At 37.3% G+C, this 25,892-nt stretch overlaps 2 protein-coding genes across 3 annotated transcripts in view; one reads left to right on the top strand and one right to left on the bottom strand.

Annotated features, from left to right (window-relative positions):
• The window catches only part of Naus (Nausicaa), a 364,485-nt gene that overhangs the window by 293,011 nt on the left and 45,582 nt on the right, over positions 1-25,892 (top strand). The window contains exon 8 of one of the 2 annotated variants that reach the window (XM_065233643.1): positions 10,796-11,081. The gene's annotated coding sequence lies outside the window, so the exon portion shown is untranslated. Of the gene's footprint in view, positions 1-10,795; positions 11,257-25,892 lie in introns of those variants that run through there. The other variant, XM_065233642.1, reaches the window with a different exon arrangement.
• On the bottom strand, positions 8,926-24,179 carry LOC135710943 (uncharacterized). The gene is made up of 4 exons (XM_065233668.1): positions 23,642-24,179; positions 9,690-9,824; positions 9,323-9,455; positions 8,926-9,251 (listed from the first exon to the last, which is right to left on the bottom strand). The coding sequence occupies exons 1-4, from the start codon at positions 23,787-23,789 to the stop codon at positions 9,146-9,148; spliced, it is 522 nt and encodes a 173-aa protein (XP_065089740.1). The 5' UTR covers positions 23,790-24,179; the 3' UTR covers positions 8,926-9,145.

The following is a 25,892-nucleotide window of genomic DNA, read 5'->3' as shown; positions in this document are numbered from 1 at the left end:
GCACATAGAAAGCCCATGTGGAACGCTACCACATCACATCGCTCGTTGAGCAGAAAAACGAACACTTTTTGATTCACCGATTTGTTTGCACTTCCCCTTCTGTTCTGTGCTATTGTCCTATCTATACCCACAGGATCGATGGAAATATATACAGCTGGTCAATCGTATACAAGGACAGTATAGGAGATAGTGTAAACTTCCAACTGCTCTCCACCCCCCCCTTCCTGAACAGCAACAACAGCACCTCAGTAGTAGTAGCAAATCAAACCAGCAGTTAGTTTGTTGACCGCCGAAGCAAACGGTCCTCTTGTGCACGGACAAGCTCCGTGCATCGCGCGCGCTCGCTCGACCTGCCGCACCTCTCGCCCACAGACTGGGAAAGGGTGTAGTAAGAATTTTATATACGTGTAAATAAAGTGGACAATTTTACTTTAAAGTGATTTCGTGCGTAAGATTACTGCACCCCCGGCCCTGAGTATCGGCCAGTCTATCCCGGCGTCAACAGAGGGGTTCGTGGATTTTCCTATGTTTCGAGGGGTGCGTCGATTAGCTTGGGACCGAAGAGAGTACCAGAGCTGGGCCAAAAAGTTGAGCACGTTTCTTCGGAACCTTCTAGTCTTACAGTTACCTCTATGGGATAGCTGTACGTTAATATTTTGCCACCCGTCACTCTGCCATATTGTGCTAACACCCAACTAAACACACTTCAAACAACCACAAACAACCTTGTAGCGAGCTTGCACGCGTGATAAGCATTTTTTAATCAATTCTGGCACCACTGTATATAATGTTTACATTCGATTGTTATTTTGTTGCTTTGAAAACAAAAACGAGAAAAAAACCGTCGTACCGTTCTGCCGAGAAGGGAAAACAATCTGGATCTGGAATGAGAAGCTCCAATCCGAAGAAAAGGAAATACGAAACCGGTTGGGATCCACGAAAGCAGCAGCAGCAGAAAACCAAGACAAATGCAGCGCGGTCCTTTTCACGTCTCACTCTGAAAGGTAGTACTCAGGGCAGTATTAGCAACCGGTGAACACTCGTGTTTATTTCAGTTACCGTGGGGACGTAATTTGTGATTAGCACCGGTCCCTCTCAAATTGTATCATTATTTATGTACGGTCCTTATATTTGAAATGACGTTTCACATTCATCTAGTGATGGCCGATTTTCTTACGAATAATTGATTAATCGATTAACGAACCGAAAAGTAAAATATTTGTAATCGGTTATATCGTGCCGATATAAGGATTAACATCTCCAGAGGATCGTTTCAAACATGTACTGCACTCTCATTGGTGGAAAAATGGCAGCACAGCGAACAAAAAATAATCGATTAGTTTTAATCGAGTAATTAAAAAATGGGACATCTCTGATTTAGGTGTGTTTGTTTTGCTAAAAATGAGCGCAAAATTTCATCTCTACCGAGGGGGCAGCAAACCCACAAAATTACCTTGAATACGGGGGGTATTCATTGGATGAAAGGGACCGTGAAAGAGGACACTAAAATTGAAAGTTTTTCTTCCGACAGTTTCATCTTAGTATTCATCTTTGGTCATATTATAATGATTCGTCATACGGTGCGTTAACAAATGCCAATTTCTTGTTTTCGAATGAAACCTGCAACAAGTGAAAAGGATGCCTAGCATAAAGTGAAAATCATTTTTAAAGTAGATGATAATGGATATGAAACTTGTATGAATTTAATATTGTTTCCGGAATGTACCAAACCAAACGAACATAATCTTAAATCTGAGAGATAAATATATCATCGGAGGCCCATAACGAAAATCATTCATTTTCCTCATGAACTGTTGCTGTATGAAAAATGTGATTGAAAATGCAAAAAATCGACAGCGACGTATCTGACAGACATGTTGAAAAGGACGTAACTTTAATTTTTCAAATTGAACTTTGAGTTTTTGTAGGCTGTTATCGATGGGTAAGTTTTAGATTAGTTTATACTTTGGTTTATATTAAATTAATTAATATGGTTTCAATTTACGATAATTACACCACAGCGCAGGCAGGTGATTGTTCGCCACATAATTGTGCACAGAAAGAAGTTCTCTGAACCGCTTTCGTAAAGACGCCGAACACTGGAGGCCGAAGAACGCTCCCAGCAGGAGATGCAGGAACGGTAACAACGAAAGTTGGTGTACAACGATGCCGTTCGGACGCGGGAACGTGTCATGGACAGTTTCCTAGAGGCACTGCAGACGGGATCAGTGTTCGGTAATCAGGGTCAACGATAACGATAGGGACCACATCCTGCGGGAGCGGAGCGGAGGGTGCAACTGGATAGACGCCGATCGCGAATAGGAATCTCATCCAATGCTTACTCCAGTTGGGAGGTGCACGAACTGTAAGATCGACTCTTCTTATAATTATATAAAAATAAAGCATTGTAATACTTAAAGTATTACCTATTTTCAATAGACAATAATATGAACGTAACGTAACGATGAAACGTTTATTTCAACACTACCAACATGAAGAAAATTTCACTTCGCACCACTCAGATTCTACCTATCATATTGATGGCCTTTTCTGACCAATAACACCTCCACTGTGTGGTGGGCTATCTGCAGCTTCGCATCCAGTTACCAATCACACCCTCTGCCCCCTTGTGTACACTGAATCAAAACATCATCCTTTGATCGAATGATTATTGCTTCACCCAAGCCCTATTACTATTATCAGATGATTTTGAGATGATTGTCATTCAGTTCAACTGTTAAAACCACAACACCTCATCCTAATCTAGAATGATTTAAGTTCAATTCTTGAGAGCATAGGTGGACGTCAATCAAATGAAAATAATAAGTTAATTAAATACTTTTCTTATTTATATTGAGAGATAGTTGAAGTAATAATATTACTTGAAATAAACGTTTCATCACCGTCGGTTGGTAGAGAGAAGTGTCAAACGGCTTTTTGTGCAGAGCCGATTCGTGACTTTGTGATTGTTTGTTGACATTGTTCATAGCTGGAGTTTTTACGGAGTGGAATAAAATTCAGAATGAAGTGTTTTGCTCACTTTTGCAATTATAAAGATGGACACGACGAAAAGCGAAGCCTATTCAGGTTTCCCAAGTATTCAGCAGTACGAAAAGAGTGGCTCAGTTTCTGTGAGGTGGATCTCAATTTTCAAATCAAACCCAGTGACCGGTTGTGCAGTATTAATTTTGATAAAAATTGTGTAAAACATCTGAATTCAGTTGCTTATCGTGATAAAAATGCAATCCCTACACTGCGAACATATGATAATGGTCCATTTATCAGTGAAAAATATAAATTGTTGCAAATCAGATGCAAATTTAATGTGGCCGACGATATCTATGGAAGTGCTGTCGAAATTCCCTGGGACCTCCAATGGCAACGATTTGACTTCCCTCCAAATCGTGTGAAACTCGAACATGAAAACTCTATAGAACCCCCGTAGAAGCTCGCTGGCAGCAACTAAAATATCCACTGAAACCTCTTCTGTCACGGGAAAAATCTGTTGAAATTTCCTGGAACTTTTGTACTATCATCACAAATCTCCTTAGAACGTTCTCCGAAGTCACAGTCGTTCCTGAGCGAAAAAAAATCGGAGGGGTTTTTTTCAGCGCAGGAGTCTACTTTGGTCCAAAATACACAATAATACTGTTATTTTTAATTGTTTGAGTCGTTTCGAATCACGTTTTTAAAAAGATCAAAAATATTACTGAAAAATATTTATTTTTTATTTTGGACGATAACAATACTTCTATCTATTTCAACGAACCACAATGATAAAAAAGTGGTTCGATTTGACAGCTCGAAAGTGGTTCGATTTTGAGGTCCGTCTTCGCACCACTCAGGGTAGAATCATACCGAACAACTCTGGTCTCATCAGTAGCAAGAGGCGTCTTCTGGCCAGTGTATCGTCGTCGACACTGAGGTATGGAGGTGCAGCCTGGGTTGCAGCGCTAGAAACGAAGCAGAACCAAAGGAAACCATGCAAGTCGTGAGTGCGTACAGAACCAACTCGTCGGAAGCAGTACGCGTTATCGCTGGAATGATCTTTATCGGTATCACCCTAGCGGAGGACAGCGAGTGCTACAGGTAAAGAGAAGGCGGACGAGTACGGAAAGTTGTGAGAACGGAGTCGTTGTCTAAGTGGCAACTTGAACAGAAAACACAGAGAAGCCAACTTCCACCTAAAGCAGTTCCTGTCTGGCCACGGCTACTTCATGAAATACCTGCATATCCTCTGTCCGGAGTGTGGAAAAGTGGATGAAACGTCGGAGCATGGGATATTCGACTGTCCAAGGTTTGAAGCAGTACGAAGGGAGATGCCCGTCCTTAACGTGGAGAATGTCGTCGATGAAATGTGTCGAGAGGAGGGCACATGGAATGCCGTCAACAGAGTAGTCACGAAGATTATGTGGAAGCCGCAGCGTAAATGGAGAGAAGAGCAGCGATCTAGCAACGCCAGCTGGAGCTGAGAGCATGAGAAGTGCACGTTCAGGGGACCAGATATCCCTAAAGGTGCCGCCACACGGCGCATGATATTTATGTTATAGTTCTCTTTGACATAGCTGATTTAGATTTCTATATCATAGTTCTATGAGATTTGGGAAACCATTTTCAAAAAAATATGAACTATAACGTAATAGTAGCTATGTAGTAGAAAACTATAACGCAGTGCTATAAAATAGAATTTTCGAGTGTACACACGATTTAATTTTTTGTGTATTTTTTTTTTTCGTTTAATGAACCGGTGCGCATCATAAAAAAAAAATAATCGCAGCAAATATATGGGATTAGAGTTAATTGGGGACAAACTCTTATTGTAGGGAGATTTGAAGAGATAACTTCCTGGCATTGCTGAGATTTGTTATTGTCATTGACAGACTTTCGTGCCATTTTTTTTTAATTGATGCTCAATTGATTGATAGACATGATCCTCAAAAAATCCTTCGTCAAAATTTCGTTCATTTTTCGTCAATGACAAAGATTCATCTGGTAACCAATAGTGAGGTGAACTGGCAGTGAAGTGATAGTGAAGTAACAATTTTTACCTCGGATGAGTTGAGTCTCCGTGCAAATCAAATGGAGAGTCACCTCATCCGAGCTGACAATTGTCACCTCACCGGTGACAGCGTGCCACTCCACCTCACACGCCGCGCAGAATAGACCTACTAGGATCAGTTTCAAGAATTGACTAACTTTACGGATGTTCTGGATCTTCCACAGGACCAGTCTTGTGACTTAACGGAAACTGACTCTTCCCAAAAGGTAGCCAACTATCTGCTTAACAATTTCATCAAATACATCAGAAAGTTATCTCTACAAATTGCCGAATAAATTTGAAGTTGTGACCGGAATATAGACCCTGGAGACCACGCGATGGTCCACTGGAACATCCGTAAAAGTGGTAAATTCATGCTACTGATCCTCAACATTCACGGTTTTTTTTCGAAACCTCTCATAGAAGTCTTATCATAATATGAAGTTATGACCGGAATTTCGTCACTCGAAACCACGAGGTGGTCCTCTAAAACATCCGAAACATCCGCTAAAGTTGTCAATTTATGAAACTGATCTTAGAGCTCCACTTTTTTTTTTCAAAACCACTCATATAAGTCTTATCAGAATTAATTCAAAGTTGTGACCAGAATATAGACACTGGTGACAACAGGATGGTCCACCGGAAAATTTGAAACATCCTTAAAAGTGGTTAATTCATGAAACTTATCCTTGAATTCTACGTTTTTTTCAAAGCCATTCATTGACATCTTTTTAATATGAATTCGGAGTTGTGATCGGATAATTGACTCTTGGGTTCACGAAACACAAAAACACTCATTGGCATCTTATCAGAATCAATTTGGAGTAATGACCAGAAATTTTACCCTGGGGACCAGTGCACAAAGGTTCCCAAGCCGTATTTAGAAAGACAAACATATTTGCGCCCAAACCATCACTTTTAGGTATATGGTGTCTTATAGAAAGTTTATTCGTATTTTTTGGCCAATCTTTTTATGTTAGTGAAATTAGGGTGGTCCATAAAATTGGTGAATTGAAAATACATTTTTTTTTTTATATTTGAAGACCAATGCAGTGTTCTAAAAATGTTTAGAACAATCAATTGCATAAGACATCAAATTTCTATCTCTTATGGTTCATTACTTATGATTATTTTAAGCAAGCAGGTTAGGGTGGCCCCTAGAAAATCGACTTTCTTTAAATATAATTTTATAAGTTCATTTCTCGTAGAAACTTTGTTTTAAATACTTTAAGAACTTTTTATGACGCATATTTTTGCTCAAGCAACTTAGTTGATATTTCTTTTATCTGAAAAGTTATGGCTAGATTTTGGTAAAAAATTTGATTTTTTTTAATGAATCGCTCTCACTGTTTTCTTACCAAAAATGAATAAAAACACGTTCTTTCAAAAGAAATCAAAGGTTTGAAAATCGGTTTACTCCTTTTAGAGATATTGACAATTTAAAAAAAAGAAATAGAAGAATATCTCCATTAACTTTCTAATCAAAAAAGATAGCAACATGGTTGCGTCATCAATATGCGCCATCATAAGTTCTAAATGTGTCCAAAACAACGTATTTACGAGAAATGCACGTGTGAAAAGTTATTCAACTAAATCTGTTTTAGAGGTCTTGTTTAAAAAAAAATTAACTCATGAACCATAAGAGATATAAGTTTGGTGCCTTAAAAAAATGCTTTGATTTGATTGTTCTACAACTTTTTAGAACATTGCATTGGTCTATCTCAAATAATAAAAAAAAAGTTTGTATATCCAATTTACTAATTTTGTCGACCACCCGAATTTCACTAACATAAAAAGATCGGCCAAAAAATATGACTATATGATAAAACTTACGGTTTGGGCGCAAACATTTTTGTCTTCCTAAATTCGGCTTTGGGACTTGTGCAGTGGATGCCCTTGCGAAAGATCCGAAACATCCTTAAAAGGGAAATAAAGCCGTAGGTCCCAGGTTCATGAGTTGATGGGTCGAAAGGTAGGGTCCTGGTGTGGGAGCTGCCTCCCTGGCGTCTTATGAGTTGTTTCTAAAAAACCGTGGAGCTCTACGATCAGTTTCATGATTTGAGCACTTTTCCGGATGTTCCGGATCTTCCGGTGGGCCATCCCCTAGTCTCCAGAGCCCATATTCCGAACACAACTCCGAATTCATTTTGATAAGACGTCTATGAGTGGTTTCTTAAACAAAAACAAAAACATCTGTTAAACAAAAACAACAACAGCTGTCAAAAAACTATGACCAATATACTATATATATATATATATATATATATATATATATATATATATATATATATATGAACTATTCCTGCTTGATGAAAAAGTAGCTTGCAACTATGATATAGAACTATCGCTAGAGTGTACACACGACAATGAATTCGGCTCTATGTCATAGCTCTAAACTATAACTTGCAAGTCATAACTATGAGCTATCATAGGTTCATAGGTCATAGGTCATAGGTTTAGTTCCTATGGGCTATAATATAGTTTTCTATCACATAGCTCGCTATATACTAGAAATAGCCTCCGTGTGGCGGCACCTTAAAACCTTTCTTTGGATATTTCCGAGGGAATGGTCACTCCACACAGTGTGAAAAAATACAGTTGGGCATATTTCAGCACTGTACTATGTATATCTGCACCTGCGCTGTGCATGTGTCCAAATTTAAATAATTTTTGTTTGTTGTTCAATTTTTGGTTTCATAGCTGCAACCACGAATTTCCGGTCAAGTTCCGCCATGGATTCCTCGGTATTATGCTTTCAGTTTTCAAGCGTGGATGCTGTGGCTGCGGGATAGCGATTTTCGATGACTGTAAAATATACTTTCATCTCCTCATCTATCATATAAAAATTACCACTTTAGTTTGTTATTTGAAATTAGCAACTATGTAAATCGTTGACTTCACGCAGAAGTAATACAAAAACATATAGTCAAAGTAAAAATAACTGATTTTTCTAGACCAAATTTGATCTCATCACATTAATGGATCATTGAAGATGCTGAGGTTTTGACAGCACCGTACTGTGGCTACCACAGTATTTTACATTGGTTCGTCCGTATACAGTAGCGCCAAATGAAAGCTGTGGTGGGTTCAAAACTCAGCCATCTCAAATGATCCATTTTCGTTGTTTCAGCATTGTATCGTTAAAAACGATCTTTTTTTTTGTACAACAATTTAACAATAAATTTCAATGTACTCGAAATTCAACAGTAGAAATTATTGTAATTTTGCTGTTTTATTATAATTATTTTTTTCGGGCAGGCACATGACCGCTCCAGTGGTGCTGAAGACTCCGCATCGGGAATCGCATTTGGCAGCACTTTGTGAATGCAGCTACCTGCTCTCCGCTGAAGCAGCCAGCCTTAAGCAGCATTTCGTCGCATTCTCAACTAAACCGCTTCGTCCCGTTTCTTGTCGTCCAGTTGGTACATGACCTTGGCCACCTGAAACCGTGCATCCTTGTTGTCCCAGTCGGGTAGTTGGCATCGATAGCTTGAGTGCGTTCCAGCGGTTATAGGTTTCGAATGCCATCAGATGCGTTTCGATGATGTCTTTGCCGTGCTCATTGTTCAGCAGGCGGAGGAACACGATCACGTTCTTGGGGGGATCGTCCGGTTTGGCCAGTTTGTCCACCTGGGGTGCCTTTGGAACATCGTCTTGGTTTGGATGGTTGGGATCTGGGAAAGGTTTCTACTGCTTGTTGTATTGTTTCTTCAAAACAAAATATCTGAACTGTCAAATTAACTGGGTTGCCAAGCATACCATTAAACAAGCGAACAAATTCAGCCTGATTTTGTAGGTAGAAAAATAATTGAATTACAAGTTTGATAAGATATACTTAATCCGGGAATGATTTTCTGTCAAACTCCCCTGTATTGAAACACGCATAATTATCTAGGCCAATTATAATCCTTATAATAACATCATAAATTTGAACACTTTATTCAGTCAAACCAATACCACTAATGCCGATTATATTAAAATTTGTTAAATTTTGAAAACCCTACGCCAAAAAATATCACCAAACCATAAACACATCTACTAATGGCTAAGCTACTACAGAACTAGCGACTAATTTCGTTTTCTGCCCAAACAATCAACATTATCCCATCATGGTTCTCCAAACGTAGCTCCGAATAGGTTCGGTAGCTGTTTATTTGGGCAGTTCTTGGCTTCAGAGTTGGCTTTCTCCGAAGCGGCGCATGCAACAGCGAATCTGCAAATCAGAATGAAAAACAAGTCTGTTAATAACACTATTTAAAAGTTGTTCCAATTTGAACGACTTACGGCTGCTGCATGCCAAAGTACTGCTGGTCGGAGCCGTTGTTCTTCTTGAAGTTGTGCGGCGAGTAGCGATTGTAAAGGCCCCAGATGCTGTTCATCAGCTTATCGCTGTACTTGACCGGTGTGAGGTCAAGCGCTGCAAGTACACAATCACAAATACACACTTTCTTATTTGAAAGACAATTTCAGCGACGACGCCGAGCAGCTATCGGGAGCTTGGATTAGTGATGAAACAATGTTGTAATGTTGTGCAATTGTTCTTATGTGGGTATATGGTTGCTATGCCAACATAACGGCAGCAGCAAATTGCGAGCGAGATAAGATGGGTGACGTGTTTGGTATGTAGCTGAAATCGAAATCGAATACTCACTGTTGTTCATGTAGCGTGGTGCGTCCTGCTTTTCGGTACTGAGACGTGCCACTGCGAGGTTCTTGTCGTTCTGTGCTTTGCGCAGTTTGTGCACTGCGAAGGCCGATTGTGGAAGGCAAGCCATTTTGTTGCACTCTGGAAACGAGGAGGAAATAATGGAGAACATTGGTTAAGACTACGACGGTGCACTATATCGAATAATATAGAGAGACACGTTAACGATGATATTAGATAAGTTACTGATGAAATCCTAACTAGTAGATTGTACAAGATAGTAGGAGATAGATACATGCTAAAAAAAATGACATGCACATCAAATGTACACACTCAGAAATTTTTACAGAAATCTGTAAAATTTTACCGAAATCCTAACAGCTGAACGTTCGGTAAACAGTTTCGCAGACCTGTAATTTTTCACAAATATCTGTGAATTTTTCACAGATATCTGTAAATAATTACAGGAAAACTGTAAAAAAATTTACCGAACGTTCAGCTGTTGAGATTTCGGTAAAATTTTACAGAAATCTGTAAAATAATCTTAGTGTGTAAGTGTAGATTTCTTACATCCTGTTTCTATCGAGAAATGTAATAGCAGTTTTGACAGTGGACTGTAGCGTACACAGAAGGTATTCCAGAATGAATGTTTTCGTATGAAACCACCACAAGAAGATTTTCTATCCCCAATACATTTGGGGAAACAACTTTTAGCGAAAATTTAGCTAGCATAAACTGAATTATTTAAGAAACCTTCCGACGACTACATTTCAAAATGGCAGCTATGATGACGTTATATTAAAGGGTGTCCGCAGTTAAATTGCATCAGTTTCAAAAACCTGTAACATTTTGCCCTCTGTGTTAATTTTAATGAAATTTTGGGTGAGATGGCCTCAGCTTGAGTAATTTACACTGCGTGCGTTTCTTTGTGAAATTTCTAGTTGTTTTGAAAATGGAGTCGAAGGAACAGCGCACCTCAACAATGTGGGTTGCACCGAATCATCGTAAAGATGTTGGGAATTCAACAATCTACTGTTTTTTTGTGCCATTAAACATTTTGGAGAACGTTTAACCAGCGAATCAATTTGAATAGCGAATCAAAACAAACATAGTGTAGTACCAAAGAAGAATACTAAGATGAAACAGTCGGAAGAAAAACTTTCTATTTTAGTGTCCTCTTTCACGGTCCATTTCATCCAATGAATACCCCCCGTATGCAAGGTAATTTTGTGGTTTTGCTGCCCCCTCGGTATAGTTGAAATTTTGCGATCTTTTTTTATCAAAACAATCACACCAAAATCAGAGATGTCCCATTTTTTAAATTATTCGATTAACATCTAATCGATTATTTTTTGTTCGCTGTGCTGTCATTTTTCCACCAATGAGAGTGCAGCATATGTTTGAAACGATGGGTGATGATCCTCTGGAGAAGTTAATGCTTAGATCAGCATGATATACCGATTACAAATATTTTACTTTTCGGTTCGTTAATCGATTAATCGATTATTCGAATGAAAATCGGCCATCACTAGATGAATGTGAAACGTCATTTCAAATTTAAGGCTGTACATAAATAATGATACAATATGAAAGGGACCGGGGCTAATCACAAATTACGTCCGTGATTTTTGCAAATGTAATCGTTCTTATTTAAAATATTTCCAGTGTACCAAAATTGAAGAAATTTTGGGCTTGGGTTCCATTTTTAATGCAGATTACGAATATACATTTACCTAAATACCCTTAAAGAACCCAATTTCGTGCCAAAGGATCTCAATCCCCCAAACACACCGGAGTTGCGGCCGATCGAAAAATACTGAGCTGTAATGAAGCACGAACTCCGTAAGCATTCTAAAGTTGTCACTATGGAGCAGTAAATGTTGAAAGCAATGTCGATTCAACCGTTGTACAAAACCTTACGGGTGAAAATTCGGGCATTTGGATTTGGTGAAGAGACACGTAAACCAAGCTTACATCTCGAGTAACATTTGAAATGAGCCTATGTCCAAAACGTAAACAATTCGGGTTTTGATACGATTCTTTAGCACCGCTTGATAGCTTCTAATCGTGTAAGAAAGTTCCGCATAATCGAGAAAAATCATTAAAAATAACTCGATTTTCGGAATGGCCGATCAACGAAATTTTTCGATTCATAATAGGCCCGCACGCTAAAACGACCGATCATTCATTTATTTCATTTCATTGATAAGCCTAGTGACGTAAAAGGTCCGATGATTGAACATTTTCAAACCAAAGCTAGGCCCTACTACTTGAGGCAGGGCCGATGATTTGTTTTTAATTTATATCAAGAACAACATGTGAAAAGGGCATACAAACTTTTGGTACACAATCCTTCTTATGCCCTTTTCTCGCTACCCATATGCCACCCACGCAAACCATCAACATCACCCGGTAGGGAAAGCTTTTCCCTTTCCGATGATGTTGTTGGTTTACGTGGGCGACCCTTGGTTGGCGAGAAAAGGGTCTACAGAGGTTTGTTTATAAAAAGCTTGTATGCCCTTTTCACATGTGGATCTTGATATGACGTTGCGAAAAGGCTAAGCATAAGGCGTACCATATCTGATGACAAACACAACGGCTTAACAAAAAGGGCCTATCCATTGAAAGATTCACAAAAAAGGCTTATTTATTTACAAAATTAAAATGTTATCGATTTTCATATATTTTTGTAAGCTTTCCGCATATTTTGGATGTTGTATACTGAGATACAGTTACTATTGTTATTGTGAACAATATAAATGCCTAAAATAATTGTTTTTTTTAAAATAGGAATTGAATAGTGCCGGAAATTTTTTAAATTCATTTTCTGGTTTGTTTACGTTTTGGACATAGGCCCATTTCAAATGTTATTCTAGATATATAGTATAACATTCCCTGAAAATTTCATGACAATCGGTTGAGAGACTTATTTTTGGCGAGTACTTCTAAGTGATGCAATTTAACTGTGGAAACCCTTTAAAAAGTTTAAATTAAATTAGTCTCCTTCGACCTTGGAAAAATGTGCCTTTACTGCACTGCTACTCAGATTCACTGTTCTTCCCGAGTTTGTTTTAGTCAGAGGAGCGTAAAATCGGTACTTTTGATCGATTCGTCTGTGATTCGATAGGCAAGATGAAAATCGGTAGGTCTCGCCACTCTGCACTATGAGTACATGATATTTAAAAAAAAAAGTTTCTTTAGATCAGTTCCAGGCAGAATTGCCAGGTTGTTTTCAACCTTATCGGTATCAAAGGCTTGGGTTGATGCATATATTATGTCACGCTCTAAGATTTTGTGACAAGCAATGCATTAGGTATAGGAAAAACGTCACGATAGGGGAGGGGGTAAATTTCTCCTCGATTTAGCGTGACATAATTAATGCATGGGCCCCTTTAAAAAATTGGTATTTGTTGGTATTTACTATTTTTATTAATTTTATATTTCTGCCGTTTTCAATGGCATAAATTTAAACATTTGGACGAAGGGCGACCTTTCCTGGAATGACGTAAGACAATTTCCAGGGAATGTTTGAATTAGCTCCTGAAGAAAGCCGAAAAAAAAATCCCGTCCCGATATGAGATTTTCACTGATGAGATTGAAGTGAAGTGAAAATCTCACACAAAATACTATATTTTTCACCAGCGTAAAAAATGCAACTCGCAAATATTTCACTTCGCTTGGAAGTGTAAATAGATACGATCCACCGAAATAGAATGTTGTGAATCGTATATTTTTTGCTTACGTTTACTTTTTCACGCATGCAGTTGCTCGTGAAAAGCAAAGCAGCTAAGCGAAAAGTTAACGTCAAACTATCACTTCACCCGAGGTGTAAACTGATCGATTTCATTTCACGTGAACTGTGAACTGCGAAAAGAGGAAATAGGAAAATGATCCACAACTATTTTTTCACAGCCTTTTTCTCTAACGAAATTTTATGATTTTTGACTTGCTTCAAATTTAACTTCGCTTTGAACTGTATACTAGGCTTATAATGGTAATCCCAGGGGGACTATATCCAACAATCAATTCGAAACTAACGATTTTAAATTGACTCACTACTTGACTAGCCTATTGGTCCCAAGCAAATCGATTAACGAACCCCATTCTAGTCAAAATTCTAGTACTACACAATCTTTGTTTTGATTTGCTATGAAAGTTTGGCAGATAAAATGAGGGGTTAGTAGATTTTCCTATGTTTCGAGGGGTGAATCGATTAGCTTGGGACCGAAGATAGTACCAGAGCTGAGCCAAAAAGTTGAGCACATGTATTCGGGACCTTCTGGTCTTAGAGTTACCTCTATGCTATATCCCTGTCAACCACATATAGATAGATGCACCATAGCTCATATGACTTTGACATTTTTGGGCAATCTGACACTTTTGGGTAAACTGACAGCGGTAAAACTGACGGAGGTATGACAGAACAAAACAGCTTACTCTTTCACACTTACACACAATGCTAAAAAGAGTAGCCTGTCATCCTAACCCTTTTATTCATCACCTTGATGAGAACTACAGTCAACTCTCGCTCGTTGGACTTAACCTGTAGCCCACTTAGTGAAAGATTTTCGTTAGTTGGGCTGAGCTGTCAAGCTGAATATTGGTTGAGGGATACACCGATTGTTTATTATCATCGCAATCCTTAAGCACTATCCAAATTGTTCATGCATGAGCCCCTCGAAAAAGAAAAAGCACTGTCAAAAATGATGTTTGACTTCGATTTAGATGGGCTACAGCCCAACTAACGGAAGCCCAACTAAAACGTACACACTTAGACAAATTTATGTAAAATTGGGTGCTCTGAGACTAACATATACGAGCGTCAATTTTGACTAAAATTGAGTCATAATAGACGCGAGATTCAGCTCAATCAAACGTACTTTGGAAGTTTTCAGTCCCGGGGCACTTAATTTTACATGACATGTTTGTTTACGTCTCATTCTTTAAGATTAGGTATTTCTAAGTGTGTAGTCCACCTAAACTATGAAATGCTTGATTGTTGCCCCCGTAATCCTCATATTTCAGAAATGGGTGATTCAAATGTAATGGTGCTCAAGCGTACAAAGCTGGGTTGAAATATTCTAACAGGTGGTCTAGAACAATTTAAAAAAAAAGTGTTGTATACATAATTTACTCTGAAAAATTCAAAAATGCTTTTTTTCAATGTAAATCACGTCCAATAAAGATTTTTTAGTCCAAAATATGCATGGAAAAATAAACCCCGATAGATTATTTTGAAATTAGTTGCAAAAGAAAGAGTAGCAACTAAACTTTTGTTTGGCGGGTGTTTCAGCAATACGTATATAATTTTTTTTTTTTTAATTTTTGATGTTCGGCCAGAGGAGGAAAGCTTCGTTGCTACTTTTGATAATGATAAAATGGGGCCTACAACACACCTAAAAAAATTGATGTAAATTTAGGTGCTCTGAGACTGACATATACGAGCGTCAATTCTGACATAAAACTTAGTCATAATAGACGCGAAATTCAGTTCAATCAAACATACTTTCGAACTTTTCAGTTTTAGAGCACTTAATTTTACATGACATCCCAACAAACAATTCACAGTCACAAATAAGCATACACATTGAATAAATGCTGTATAACAGTGTACAATGCTGAATAAAACAGGATGTCGAATTATGTGCTGAAAAAAGTTCATTGAGATCGCCTTTATTCCACCGTTTGCTCTGATATGATTAATTTACTTATTAAAAGCTTTATAAACGTTGACTGTCTTCCTGATTCAGAACCAGAAGTTTGATCTAATAACAAACTGAATAAGTGTAATTTGCACATACATTGTCGCTTTAATTTGACTGTTTTCAATTGCTTTAATAAAATGCTTTATTAGACGTCTTATAAATGTTTTCTAGCTCCATTATTAGATTTCATTGCGTTGCTTTACAATATTGCTGTCTAAAGGTGAATACAGTCAGCAAAATAGCTCTTATACCACTATGCGTCCATGTTTTAGTTGAATGCTTTGTAAATGCTTTATAAACGACGTATTGGATTCATTATTCCACAACACTGCCCAAAAAACAATTCAGAGTAACAAATAAGCATATAGATTGAATAAATGCTTTATAACAGTGTACAATGCTGAATAAAACAGGTTGTCAAATTATGTGCTCAGAAAACCTCATTGAGATCGATGATGCGCCTTTATTTCGCTCATTGCTCTGATTTGATTAATATACTTATTAAAATCTTTACAAACGATGACTGTCTTCCTGATTCAACACCAGAAGTTTGATCTAATACCATACTGAATAAGTGTAATTTGCACATACATTGACGCTTTAATCCGACTGTTTCAATTGATTTAATAACATGCTTTATTAAACGTCCAATAATTGTTTTCTACACTGAGGCAAATAGACTTAAGAATTTCATAAGGCTCGACTTATGAACGACACATATGAATTTCATAAGCGCGACTTATGAAAGATTTTCGTCTAACATAAGGTAGCTCTTATGCACGTTTAGCCATTCTATTTACCCAATCGTCGAAAGACGAGTAGTCCAGACATAAGACCCGTAATCGCAACGTCCGTGGTTCGGTTCCAGTCTGCTCCATTTTATTATTTTTTTGTCGACATTATTTTTCATAAGGCAAATCTATGAAATTCATACCGATTTCTTGTGGCTAAAATTCATAAGTGGTTCTTATGGAATTCTTACGGTCTTTTGCCTCGGTGTAGCTCCATCACTAGATTCCATTGCATTGCTACAATATTGCTGAATAAAGGTGAAAACAGTCAGCATAATAGCTCTTATACCACTATGCGTCCATGTTTTATTTGCATGCTTTGTAAATGCTTTACAAACGGCGTATTCATTCATTATTCCACAACACTGCTCCAGGCTAACAACAAAACGAAATTGGTGGCATAGTGGTTACCGTTTACGCTTTCCAAGTAGAAGGTCGCGAGTTCAATCCCAGCCTCAACCCTTTTTTTTATTTATTTTCGCCTAGTTAATTTCAGTTCGGATCGTGGTTTTGCCGCGAGTGGAGGTGCATAAGTTTTCTCCCGGTATATCTGCATTTTTATATATGTGTCGGCAAGTTTATTAGTTCGGCTGCATGGAAGAGTGATTAAATTGTCATTCAAGACATTATTACAATAATGACTGATAATGACTCTATTCAGAGGATGTGCAGTGAACGGAAGATAAAAGAAAAAAGTCCAATGCCATCATAGTGAAATGGGCTTGAAGAAATGGCGGATGCAAATTTTTTGTTTTGTGTTAGTGAATGTGGAAAAGATGAAAAAAAAACGAAGTCATTTGTGAATTCCGAAAAGCTAAAAGCATTCGATTTTGGTCAAGCTTATGTGTGTGCAAAAAGGCTCGTGTTGTGTTTGTTGAAGATGCAGCAGAACTGGTGGAACCGGCGTACGATGCTAGGCAAATACATACACAACTATGAGTACGAGCGTGCCCGTGCGGCTAATACGGAACACAGCCCGAAAAAAAATAACAACAAAAATACATTAAAAAACAATGTAACAATAAGACGAAAATTATTGTCTTAACAATGATTTATATTGTTACGTCTACAATAAAATTACCTTGATTTATGTTGTACAAAACAATAATTTTCATGGTAAATGGAAAATTTACAATAAAAAAGGGGGGTTGTTAAGTATCTTAACAATGAAATTTTCGTGATTTTCCCATATAATTTTTTTTCAATAACATTATATATTATTGTTATTTTACTGTTGGTTGGCGAATTTATTGATTAAAAAAAAATAACAGTGTACTTTAGAGTGTATGTGTTGGTTTGACAGATCTACTTTATCGACGTTAAAAATAAATCGAAAAAATAAAACATTGCCCCGAGAAGGGAAGGGGGTGGTATGTCTGTTACGGGTGGTCCTTTTTTTTACTGGTGGTTATGGATCGAGATTCGATCCGGAACTTGTGAGAAATGCAGGCCAACTCCCCTGCGCTCGATATCCCTAGGTCACGTCTCCTTGGTGGTTGAGCGTCGTTGATAAGTTAATGCATTCGACTGGAGAGAACCGCCCATGAAATATGCTTCCACCTGAGAGTTCCTTCCTGACATCTTCAAGTGGTTTTATTATTATTGTATGATTATTGACTGCACGGAAAAGGTCTCCATTAAGCTTTAGAGAGGGTCTGGGATAAGATATGAGCGGACGCGGACTGCCTGGTTTTGAGCCAAACGAACTGTCAAAGCTAGAGCCATACGAGCAGCGCCTATCTTAATTACATTGGCAGTGTTGCTAACCCTCTCATAGTCTGCATGCTTCAATCAGATTTATTTTTATTGTTCGTGAAGTAACCCACAATGAAAATACACCAATATTTAATGTAACAACAATTTTTATTGTAATAGAGTTGTTCATTATTGTTCATGATCGAATCATGTTAACAATAAAATAAATGAAAAATACGATAAAAATCATTGTAACAACATTTTATTATGTACATTCATTGTACAGCTAGGTAGCAGTTTTGCCGTTTTCGGAAGAGTACAACATTATAACAATCATTTTTATGGTCGACAATAAATATTAATGTTAGAGCATTGTTTCCACTGAAAATTTCACTGTAATTTTTTTTTCGGGAGACGCATATCAATATTGGTGAGATCTCTCCATTCTACCATCTACCTATTTCTATCTTTCTCTTTCACTAAGGGGGCATCCATGAACTGTATCACGTAAAATTTTGGAAAGGATAGCTTCTCCTCCTGCCCTTAGTTATGTTTTTCGGATACCATTGCATTTTCACAGGCTTCCTGTGAGTGTGCTGAGTTGCAAGAGATGGTCCATCCACGGGTATCATTTGTCTTGCTTTTATGACTTGGAATCCATGACAGGGACAGGAGATCGAGTAATGTGAAACTGATCGTCTCTTTCGTTGGCTCGCTTTTGGATCTGACGAACTACTCGCTTGCAGGGGAACAGCGTTGAAATCGAATTCGATTCTCATCTGCATAGAGCTTTATAACGTTTTATCGTCTTTCTCTATCTAGCACACGGAAATGGAGGGATTCATTGTTTTCCAATCAATGCGTTTCTCTCTGGCTCGCACTTCTTCGATGGATCTCGATTTAGTTGTATAGCATAAGCGTGTACGTGTGTATTAGAATATACTGACAACGGAGTTGCAGCAACGTTGCAGCGCATCGGAAATTGGAGCTTGCTACCAGTGCTACCAAAAATACGGATTTGTATTACTTATGTACAGTAATTACTATTTAGCATTGCTAGCTTTTACGCTGGTAAAGCGTCAAGCGTGAAGTAAGGGGCACGGTAGCTCAAAAATGTTAATGTTTTATGGATTCTGTACCCGTCTTAGGCCGCGGCCGGAGTATACGCGACGCGACGCGACCCATTCAAGAGAATCTTATTATTTTTTATTAACATCGCGTATGAGTAGAATTTAATGAAGGCATAAGCGCTTTTTCGTAGCTTTTTTGTTTCCAGGTTTGAAAGATCATCGGCAGTAGAGGCTTATTCTTGTGTAAAGGGCACCACCGTGGAGTTTGAGTTTTAATAAATCCCAGGTCCTATTATATTATTATTATACATTCAATAACAAATATTTAAAACAGGATCAAAACACAACTGGAAGAAGCAACGTAACATTGATTGATTTTCTCTAATGTATGTTCAACGTTTATATGACAGAGCAATTAACCATTTTATTTATCCATTCCCGGAGAGAAAATTCCATTACTTGTTGATATATTTAATTGTATACTCATTTAATAATCAGATTCGGAATATGAGTGACGGGGGAGCTTATTGTGTTCGTGAGTCCTCCGTTTAGGCTGGATTTATTGATTTAAATCTTTAAGTAGATTCTCAGCTCTTCGATGATGGAAAATTTTTTGAATAATACCATACCACTTTTTCAGCCTTCGTTCACATCATTGTAATGCATGATAACAAGTGCATGAAAACTGTTAACTGTCCAAAGAACCTCGATTTTTCTGACTATTGATTCATTATTAAAGTTTACCAATATTTATAAAAGCATTCCATATTGCGTTTAAAGATTCCATGGTGCATAATAAAGATTTTGTTTCAATTCCAAATCAGTTAAATGTACGGAGGTTAACTAAAATCGAGCTTATTTGTATTTTGTAGTACCGTAAAACGAGGTATCTTTGATAATGTGGTTAACTTTGATAGTATAATATAAAGAATAAATTTACTCTCTGTGCGTTTTCCAAATAAGAAACATTGATTCCATATTGTAGCTTAGGGTATTTCCGTTGATATTGTATATAGTTTTATATAGTATGTGTTACATATTTTACAAAAATATTAAAAAACCATTTTCGTGTTTTTCGCGCTTTTGAAAAAGCACGCAAACCATCACTTATGAAATGTTTTTCCGATGCAGCCATCACAAATTCAATGTTGAATTATTATTGCTTTTAAAGTTTTCTGATTATATACTCATTCAAAGTTTCATATTTAAAGAACTAAATTGTTTGAGTTTCACTCATTTTTTTTCTACATTCATCGAGCAGTATCAAAGTAACCCCAAATCAAAATGCAGAAGTTAGGTCACAAAACTAAAAAAAAAGTGCAAACGCTTTAATTTTCGTTCAACATATTACTAACGAATTAACTCTTGGATCCTCAGTACTTGTTTTAAAAATATAAAATTTGAAAAACATTCATTGTTTTTCGGTACATGTTTATTTTACATTAATTATATATTATATATTGCATGACTAGTAAATTATTTTTATTTCACATATTTAAAATCTCATTATATCATTGTAACTATAATTTTCATTTACAGAAGGTGTATCAAACATCAAATCATTGCTATTTACATTTATTTTATAATAATATAATATGATATCTATGGTTTTCAGAATTTGGATTACCCAGAGAATAAATTGAATATCACCATATGTTATTAAATTGTTTTACCTTTGCAGAGTTTTGCTATTTCAAGAATTAATCATTGATGCTTATTTTTATAACTCTTGTATGCTCAAACAACCTCGATTATTTAGCAAATTGATTCTTTACTTAAATTGTGGATTCATTAAATAGGCAAAGTTGAGTTCAATCATACCATGCAATTAAAATATTCATATATAGCTTGAGTGTAAAGAATTTGAGTGACTAAAATCGAGGTTTTCTGTATTTTCCAGTGGCGTTTCCTTAACCTTGATCTACCTGTGCACGAACTCTCAAAACATAAATAATAATCAATATATTGCTTGCAATAGATAGATATCGAGTAAACTAGAAGATTGAGTGTATTTTCAAGTCGAATATGAATATGGCATTAAATCTGGTTTTGAAAGTTAATGCACAGGTAAATAGTGAGGTTACGGGACGCCACTGGTATTTTGTTATATTTTCTGTGTTTTAAGGAAATACCTGCATACATACATACATTTTGCATTTCACTACATATATTATATAAATTATACATTGCATGATATACTATTACCTTTAGCTTAATATTTCAGTTTACCCAAGCAAGTCATCGAAATTAATATGAAACAGAAGCATTAAATAATATTATATGTTATAATTATTAAGCAGGTTATTTCTCGTCACGTTAGTTATTCATCACAATTTTTAGCATTATTGTTAGTATCATTCGAGCAAAATATATATAATTGCTTAATATATCCTATACATTTCAGTGTTGCATCCACCTTTTGTGAGCTGAGGAGGTGTAGAGCTGCATCTTATTATATGTAAAATACTTCTTCATTGCAGTAGCAACTATATTATCCATATAAATGTATTTCATTATGTCATATTTTAATGTTCTGATATATTTCATTTCTCCATTGCATATATTTCCATTATATAAATAAATACTGGGTTGGGAGGGAGCATCAGGGTATCATTCAAACTGAAGCTGGACGATGGTATGATTGACAGCCGAAGTCTAGGAGGGAATAAACACTATCATTTTCTTTATCCTACCGATTCGATTGTGGTGGTGTGAATTCTACTCCAACAGTTTCAGGGCGATTGACGCGCCCTTCTTAACAAACCATCCAGTAGGAAGCTTAATAAGTATTGCGAATTGTGTTATTCGATTTGTTGGAGCGTATCGTTGGAAGGAGATTCTTAAATTCTCGTGGATTTCGCGTAAGTGTCTCTGCTTACGGGTCCACCCCTCCGTTTTTGGCCCTTCATACAGCGATATAGTGAATTCAGATCGGTAGCTCAAATTGATCTTGCTATTAAGTGGAGCTGCATACAAGACAAGTCTTGAAAGGATGGTGGCTACCTTACATACATACATACATACATTTTCTACGCCTAGTTAATTTAAATCGTAATCATAAATCGTATCACTCAGGACAACCAATTCATAGATCTATCTAAAATAATAGCATCCTTTGCATCGAAATTAGAGAGATGGAGAGATAACGTTGGTCTAATGTTAAACAACTATGAATGAATTAATCATTCTCACATCTCCTTGAATTAGCTAGAGTTACGGCTGGAAGTGCTGATAGGTTTTCAGATGCAAGCTTTTATTGCTTATTTAGCTGCCCATATGATGTAATCTAGGATAGCTCAGATGGCAAGGCAAGCGGCTGGTGATCGGAAGGTCATGGTTCGAATCCCATATAACGACATGTGTGTGTATGTATGTATGTAATAGATTTTCTAGATCTTGTATGGTGGGTGCGCGTGCTTCGACCCGAAATAAATGACACAACAATCACTAACGAGAACACAACCCTGCTCTTCTGTGTCGTTCTTATTTTCGGATTATTTATTACGTAGTTGAATAATCGTTTAATATTAAATGTATAATAGTGTCTTATTAAACATTATTTCACATTAGAATCAAGCGTCTATATACACCTTTATACCATCGCTGTTTAAGGAAGTAAATGATGTCTAATAAACGCTGAATAATCAAAAATTTGATCGAATAAGCTCTGTTACTACAACTCTTTTTAGTCGAATAAAAGCTTCTCGACATACCTTATTCAACACCCAATATTTCGATGTTGTGGTTGAATAAATTCTCCAGATTTGTGTGAACAAAGCCTGAACAGAAGTTATTATTAAAAATAGTACAATTATTATTAAGCATGAAGTGGAATAAAATCGTCAAGAACTCGTTTCTTCAATAGGCAATTGTTTGTTGGGATGTTTGTTTACGTCTCATCCCTTATGTCAAAGATGGATTCCGTCACGTGTAAAATTAGGTATTTCTAAGTGTGTAGGTATTAGTTTACACAACCCATAATGACGTTTGAATTTGTTAATAAGCCGCCATCGTCAGATAATCGGAAGTCGGATTAAAAGGATGCTGAATTGTACAGCACATAAAATGACAAGCACGGTGGAAAATGATTTTGCTGCCGAGTTATTAATGAATGAGAAAGTCGATGAAGAGATGCTGAGGCCTATCGAAATGCGCATCGAGATTTCATTTATTTCCAGCGAAAAGGCGCAAGTCCACCGAAATAGCCCAACCATGATGGATCACCGTGTCTTTTGGTGAAGAAAAACTCGAGGTACGATACTTAATGGATATTTTTGGACGCTATTGAAAATTTAGTCGATTGCTGAATTTATGTATGGGTCCAAATTAGCGGCATTTAGGCCGACATTACATCCATTTCCCCTACATCAATAAAGTTGATTAATCCGCTGCTTCTGACACGGCGTGTGGATGTTTATTGAAAGGAAGGGAAACTTTACTTCGTTTATTACAAATACAATATCATACGATATTCCTCCACAAGAAAAAAAAAATATAAATTCCCTATGTCCTTCGAGAATCAGCTGTTTCCATATCATCCATAAGAACCGAGAAGCTTCTTCTAATCACTAGCAACTACCGAACCGGTCAATACAGTACAATGTTTACGTCAGCTTGAATTAGGTTACTACGTCGTTATCTGTCCGGTTCGATTTCATTACAAGACTACACTCTAAATAAATAATGATCATTATTACCTCCACACTGATAAAAGAGTAAGTCCGCTAAATCGAGCGAATTTTGCCGGTTTTGCTGCCTTTGCTGCAGCTCCGCTACCAGTGATAATCCTTCGTGTGGCACGTCCAGGCAGATACCGATCTTCTGGTAACGTTCAATTTCCACCATCCAATTCTCCAAACCCCGATTCACCGACCCAGTAGTCAATCCAGTCAAATTAATATTGATTTATACTCAATGAAAGAGAGGGTTTTGAAATTTGATCACAATTCGTATCGATCACAGTATTTATATCACTCAGTTCTGCTCTCCGCTCTTCTCAGTTCGAAAGATCACAGTTCGAAACACACTTCTAGCTCAGTTATGGACACACTTAACTATGACTTTCTTATCACACAAATACACTGGAAAATAAATCCTTATCTCCTGCGAATCACTTGCTGCTGTTACTCATTGGCTCCCTGTTACAGACCACTACCAGTCAAAAAGGACGTTCGCGACTTCAACTCAGCTGAGCACACACCGTAAGTATGCTGGTTTGGAATCAACTGGAAGACAACTCGGAACTGCGATCAGCTTTTATGCCTAGCCACAGTCGATCGTCGAGCCGAAGATTAACGAAGACGGTGTCGTCTACGTGATCTGCCGAAGCCAATTGCATCATGCTGCGGGCTGGTGGTATGGTATCATTTCGAGCAGTTCTAAGCGATTGGCACGCTTGATTGCGATCCGGGTTGGACGGAGCGGGTGGTATGCGTTATCAGCACCTGTAAGCACTATGACACCAGACAGTCGGAACACAGTGCGCTTCTGATGACAGTAGAGATACCGCCGGTGATCTTTAAAGGGAATTTAAAAAATACCATAGCATGTTTGTTGTACTTAAATGAACGCAGTGCTCTGTTGCGTTTACTCCGAAGAGATTGATTATTTTGTGCGAATCGAAGTGGAGGCAATTGATTTTTTGCATCGTCATATGAAAGTTCATGTGTTGATATGGTTCACCGGAAGAAGCCTCTTGGGTCTTACCTATTGGAGGTATCAGTTCCTTCCATAATACTCTAAAGCCTGGTTAACTTAGAATCCGGAAGTACAGTTTATTTTATAACAGCGCCCCTAGTGGTCAGTTCTGAAATGTTTTGACAGCAGTTTGTTTTGAAAGTGATCCTCTTGTTGATACGTGCTGATTTTTTTAAAATGAACCCGGCGAGATTAAGTTCGTTCCCGCCGGCAAACTCGCCAGGAAGCTGATGATCTGGCATATGAGATTTGCAGTTGTGGTCGCAAAAACCTTGGTTTTTACCACAAAAAAAAGTCGATGGGCTCAAAAGTGTACCAGCAAGAGTGTCTGGAAAAACGCATTCTACCGTTTATGAAGACACTCATGGAACCTGTGAAATGTTGGCCAGATTTGGCAAGCTGTCACTTCAGCTGGGATGTATTTCTAGTGGTACCAACCGGTGGAAACTAACGATTTTAAATTGACTCACTACTTGACTAGTGTCACTGCCGAAAGCTACTTTCTTCTCCAGTTAGAGAGTCTTTCGCTATCGCGACACCTATGCCAACAGCTTTTTGAAGTTACTTTTTTCTCCGTTAGGAGAGAAGTTTTCACTTCTATAGCTCGAGAGTTTTTCGGATTCAATGAAAAACCTGGAGTAAGCTTCGAACTTAACATCAGCATTATAATCTGTTCGAGTATGTGATCAATGTATAATATGCAATTTAACAAACCATTTTACTAAATTGCGTTTATGTGAAAGTAAAATAGATATTATCCCTCGGTCATTTATTACTGCCAAAAGCAGATACATAAATAAACATCCTATACGAGTTGGCCACATTGGAAAACTGATGGTCTTTATTTATTTCATTTGATTATCAACGCTCTTTGCGACGCCATTTCCTCTCGCTATACTGTGATCGCTGGACGAAGAGCAACAAGTTTTTAGTTTTAAGACCGTTTTGTTTTTGTTTTAATTTATCAAGTGAAATTACTAGTAAAATAAAACGTGTGAAATAGTAACAAAAAAGTGATTTAAAAAAAAATGCAACAAGCAATCTAATATCAAGGATTATTTTCGAGGGGTAGAACAAAAAACATTTATAGTTCTACGATGGGAACAGTAGGCCAATATTACATAAATTTTCCTGATATATATGTGATAATGGAAAGTTTTGTAATTGCCTTTCATGATCTATTGTTATCGAAAGGATATGCTTATAAATATGTTGGCATTGGGATTTGGTCAGTTTCGTCTCCTGGTCAAT

Source organism: Ochlerotatus camptorhynchus, unplaced genomic scaffold (genome assembly GCF_037179485.1).
Source record: "Ochlerotatus camptorhynchus isolate MF236.1 unplaced genomic scaffold, CSIRO-AGI_Acam_v1.1 ptg000406l, whole genome shotgun sequence".
Classification (NCBI taxonomy): domain Eukaryota; kingdom Metazoa; phylum Arthropoda; class Insecta; order Diptera; family Culicidae; genus Ochlerotatus; species Ochlerotatus camptorhynchus.
The sequence above is the reverse complement of the archived record's forward strand: the minus strand, read 5'-3'. Positions and strand labels throughout refer to the sequence as shown.

Coding starts and splice junctions, on each gene's coding strand:
- LOC135710943 (XM_065233668.1), bottom strand. CDS start 23,789: ATGGTGGAAATTGAACGTTACCAGAAGATCGGTATCTGCCTGGACGTG. Junction 9,825..23,641: donor ACTCTTTTATCAGTGTGGAG/GTAATAATGATC, acceptor CCTCGTTTCCAG/AGTGCAACAAAATGGCTTGC. Junction 9,252..9,322: donor TACTTTGGCATGCAGCAGCC/GTAAGTCGTTCA, acceptor TCTGATTTGCAG/ATTCGCTGTTGCATGCGCCG.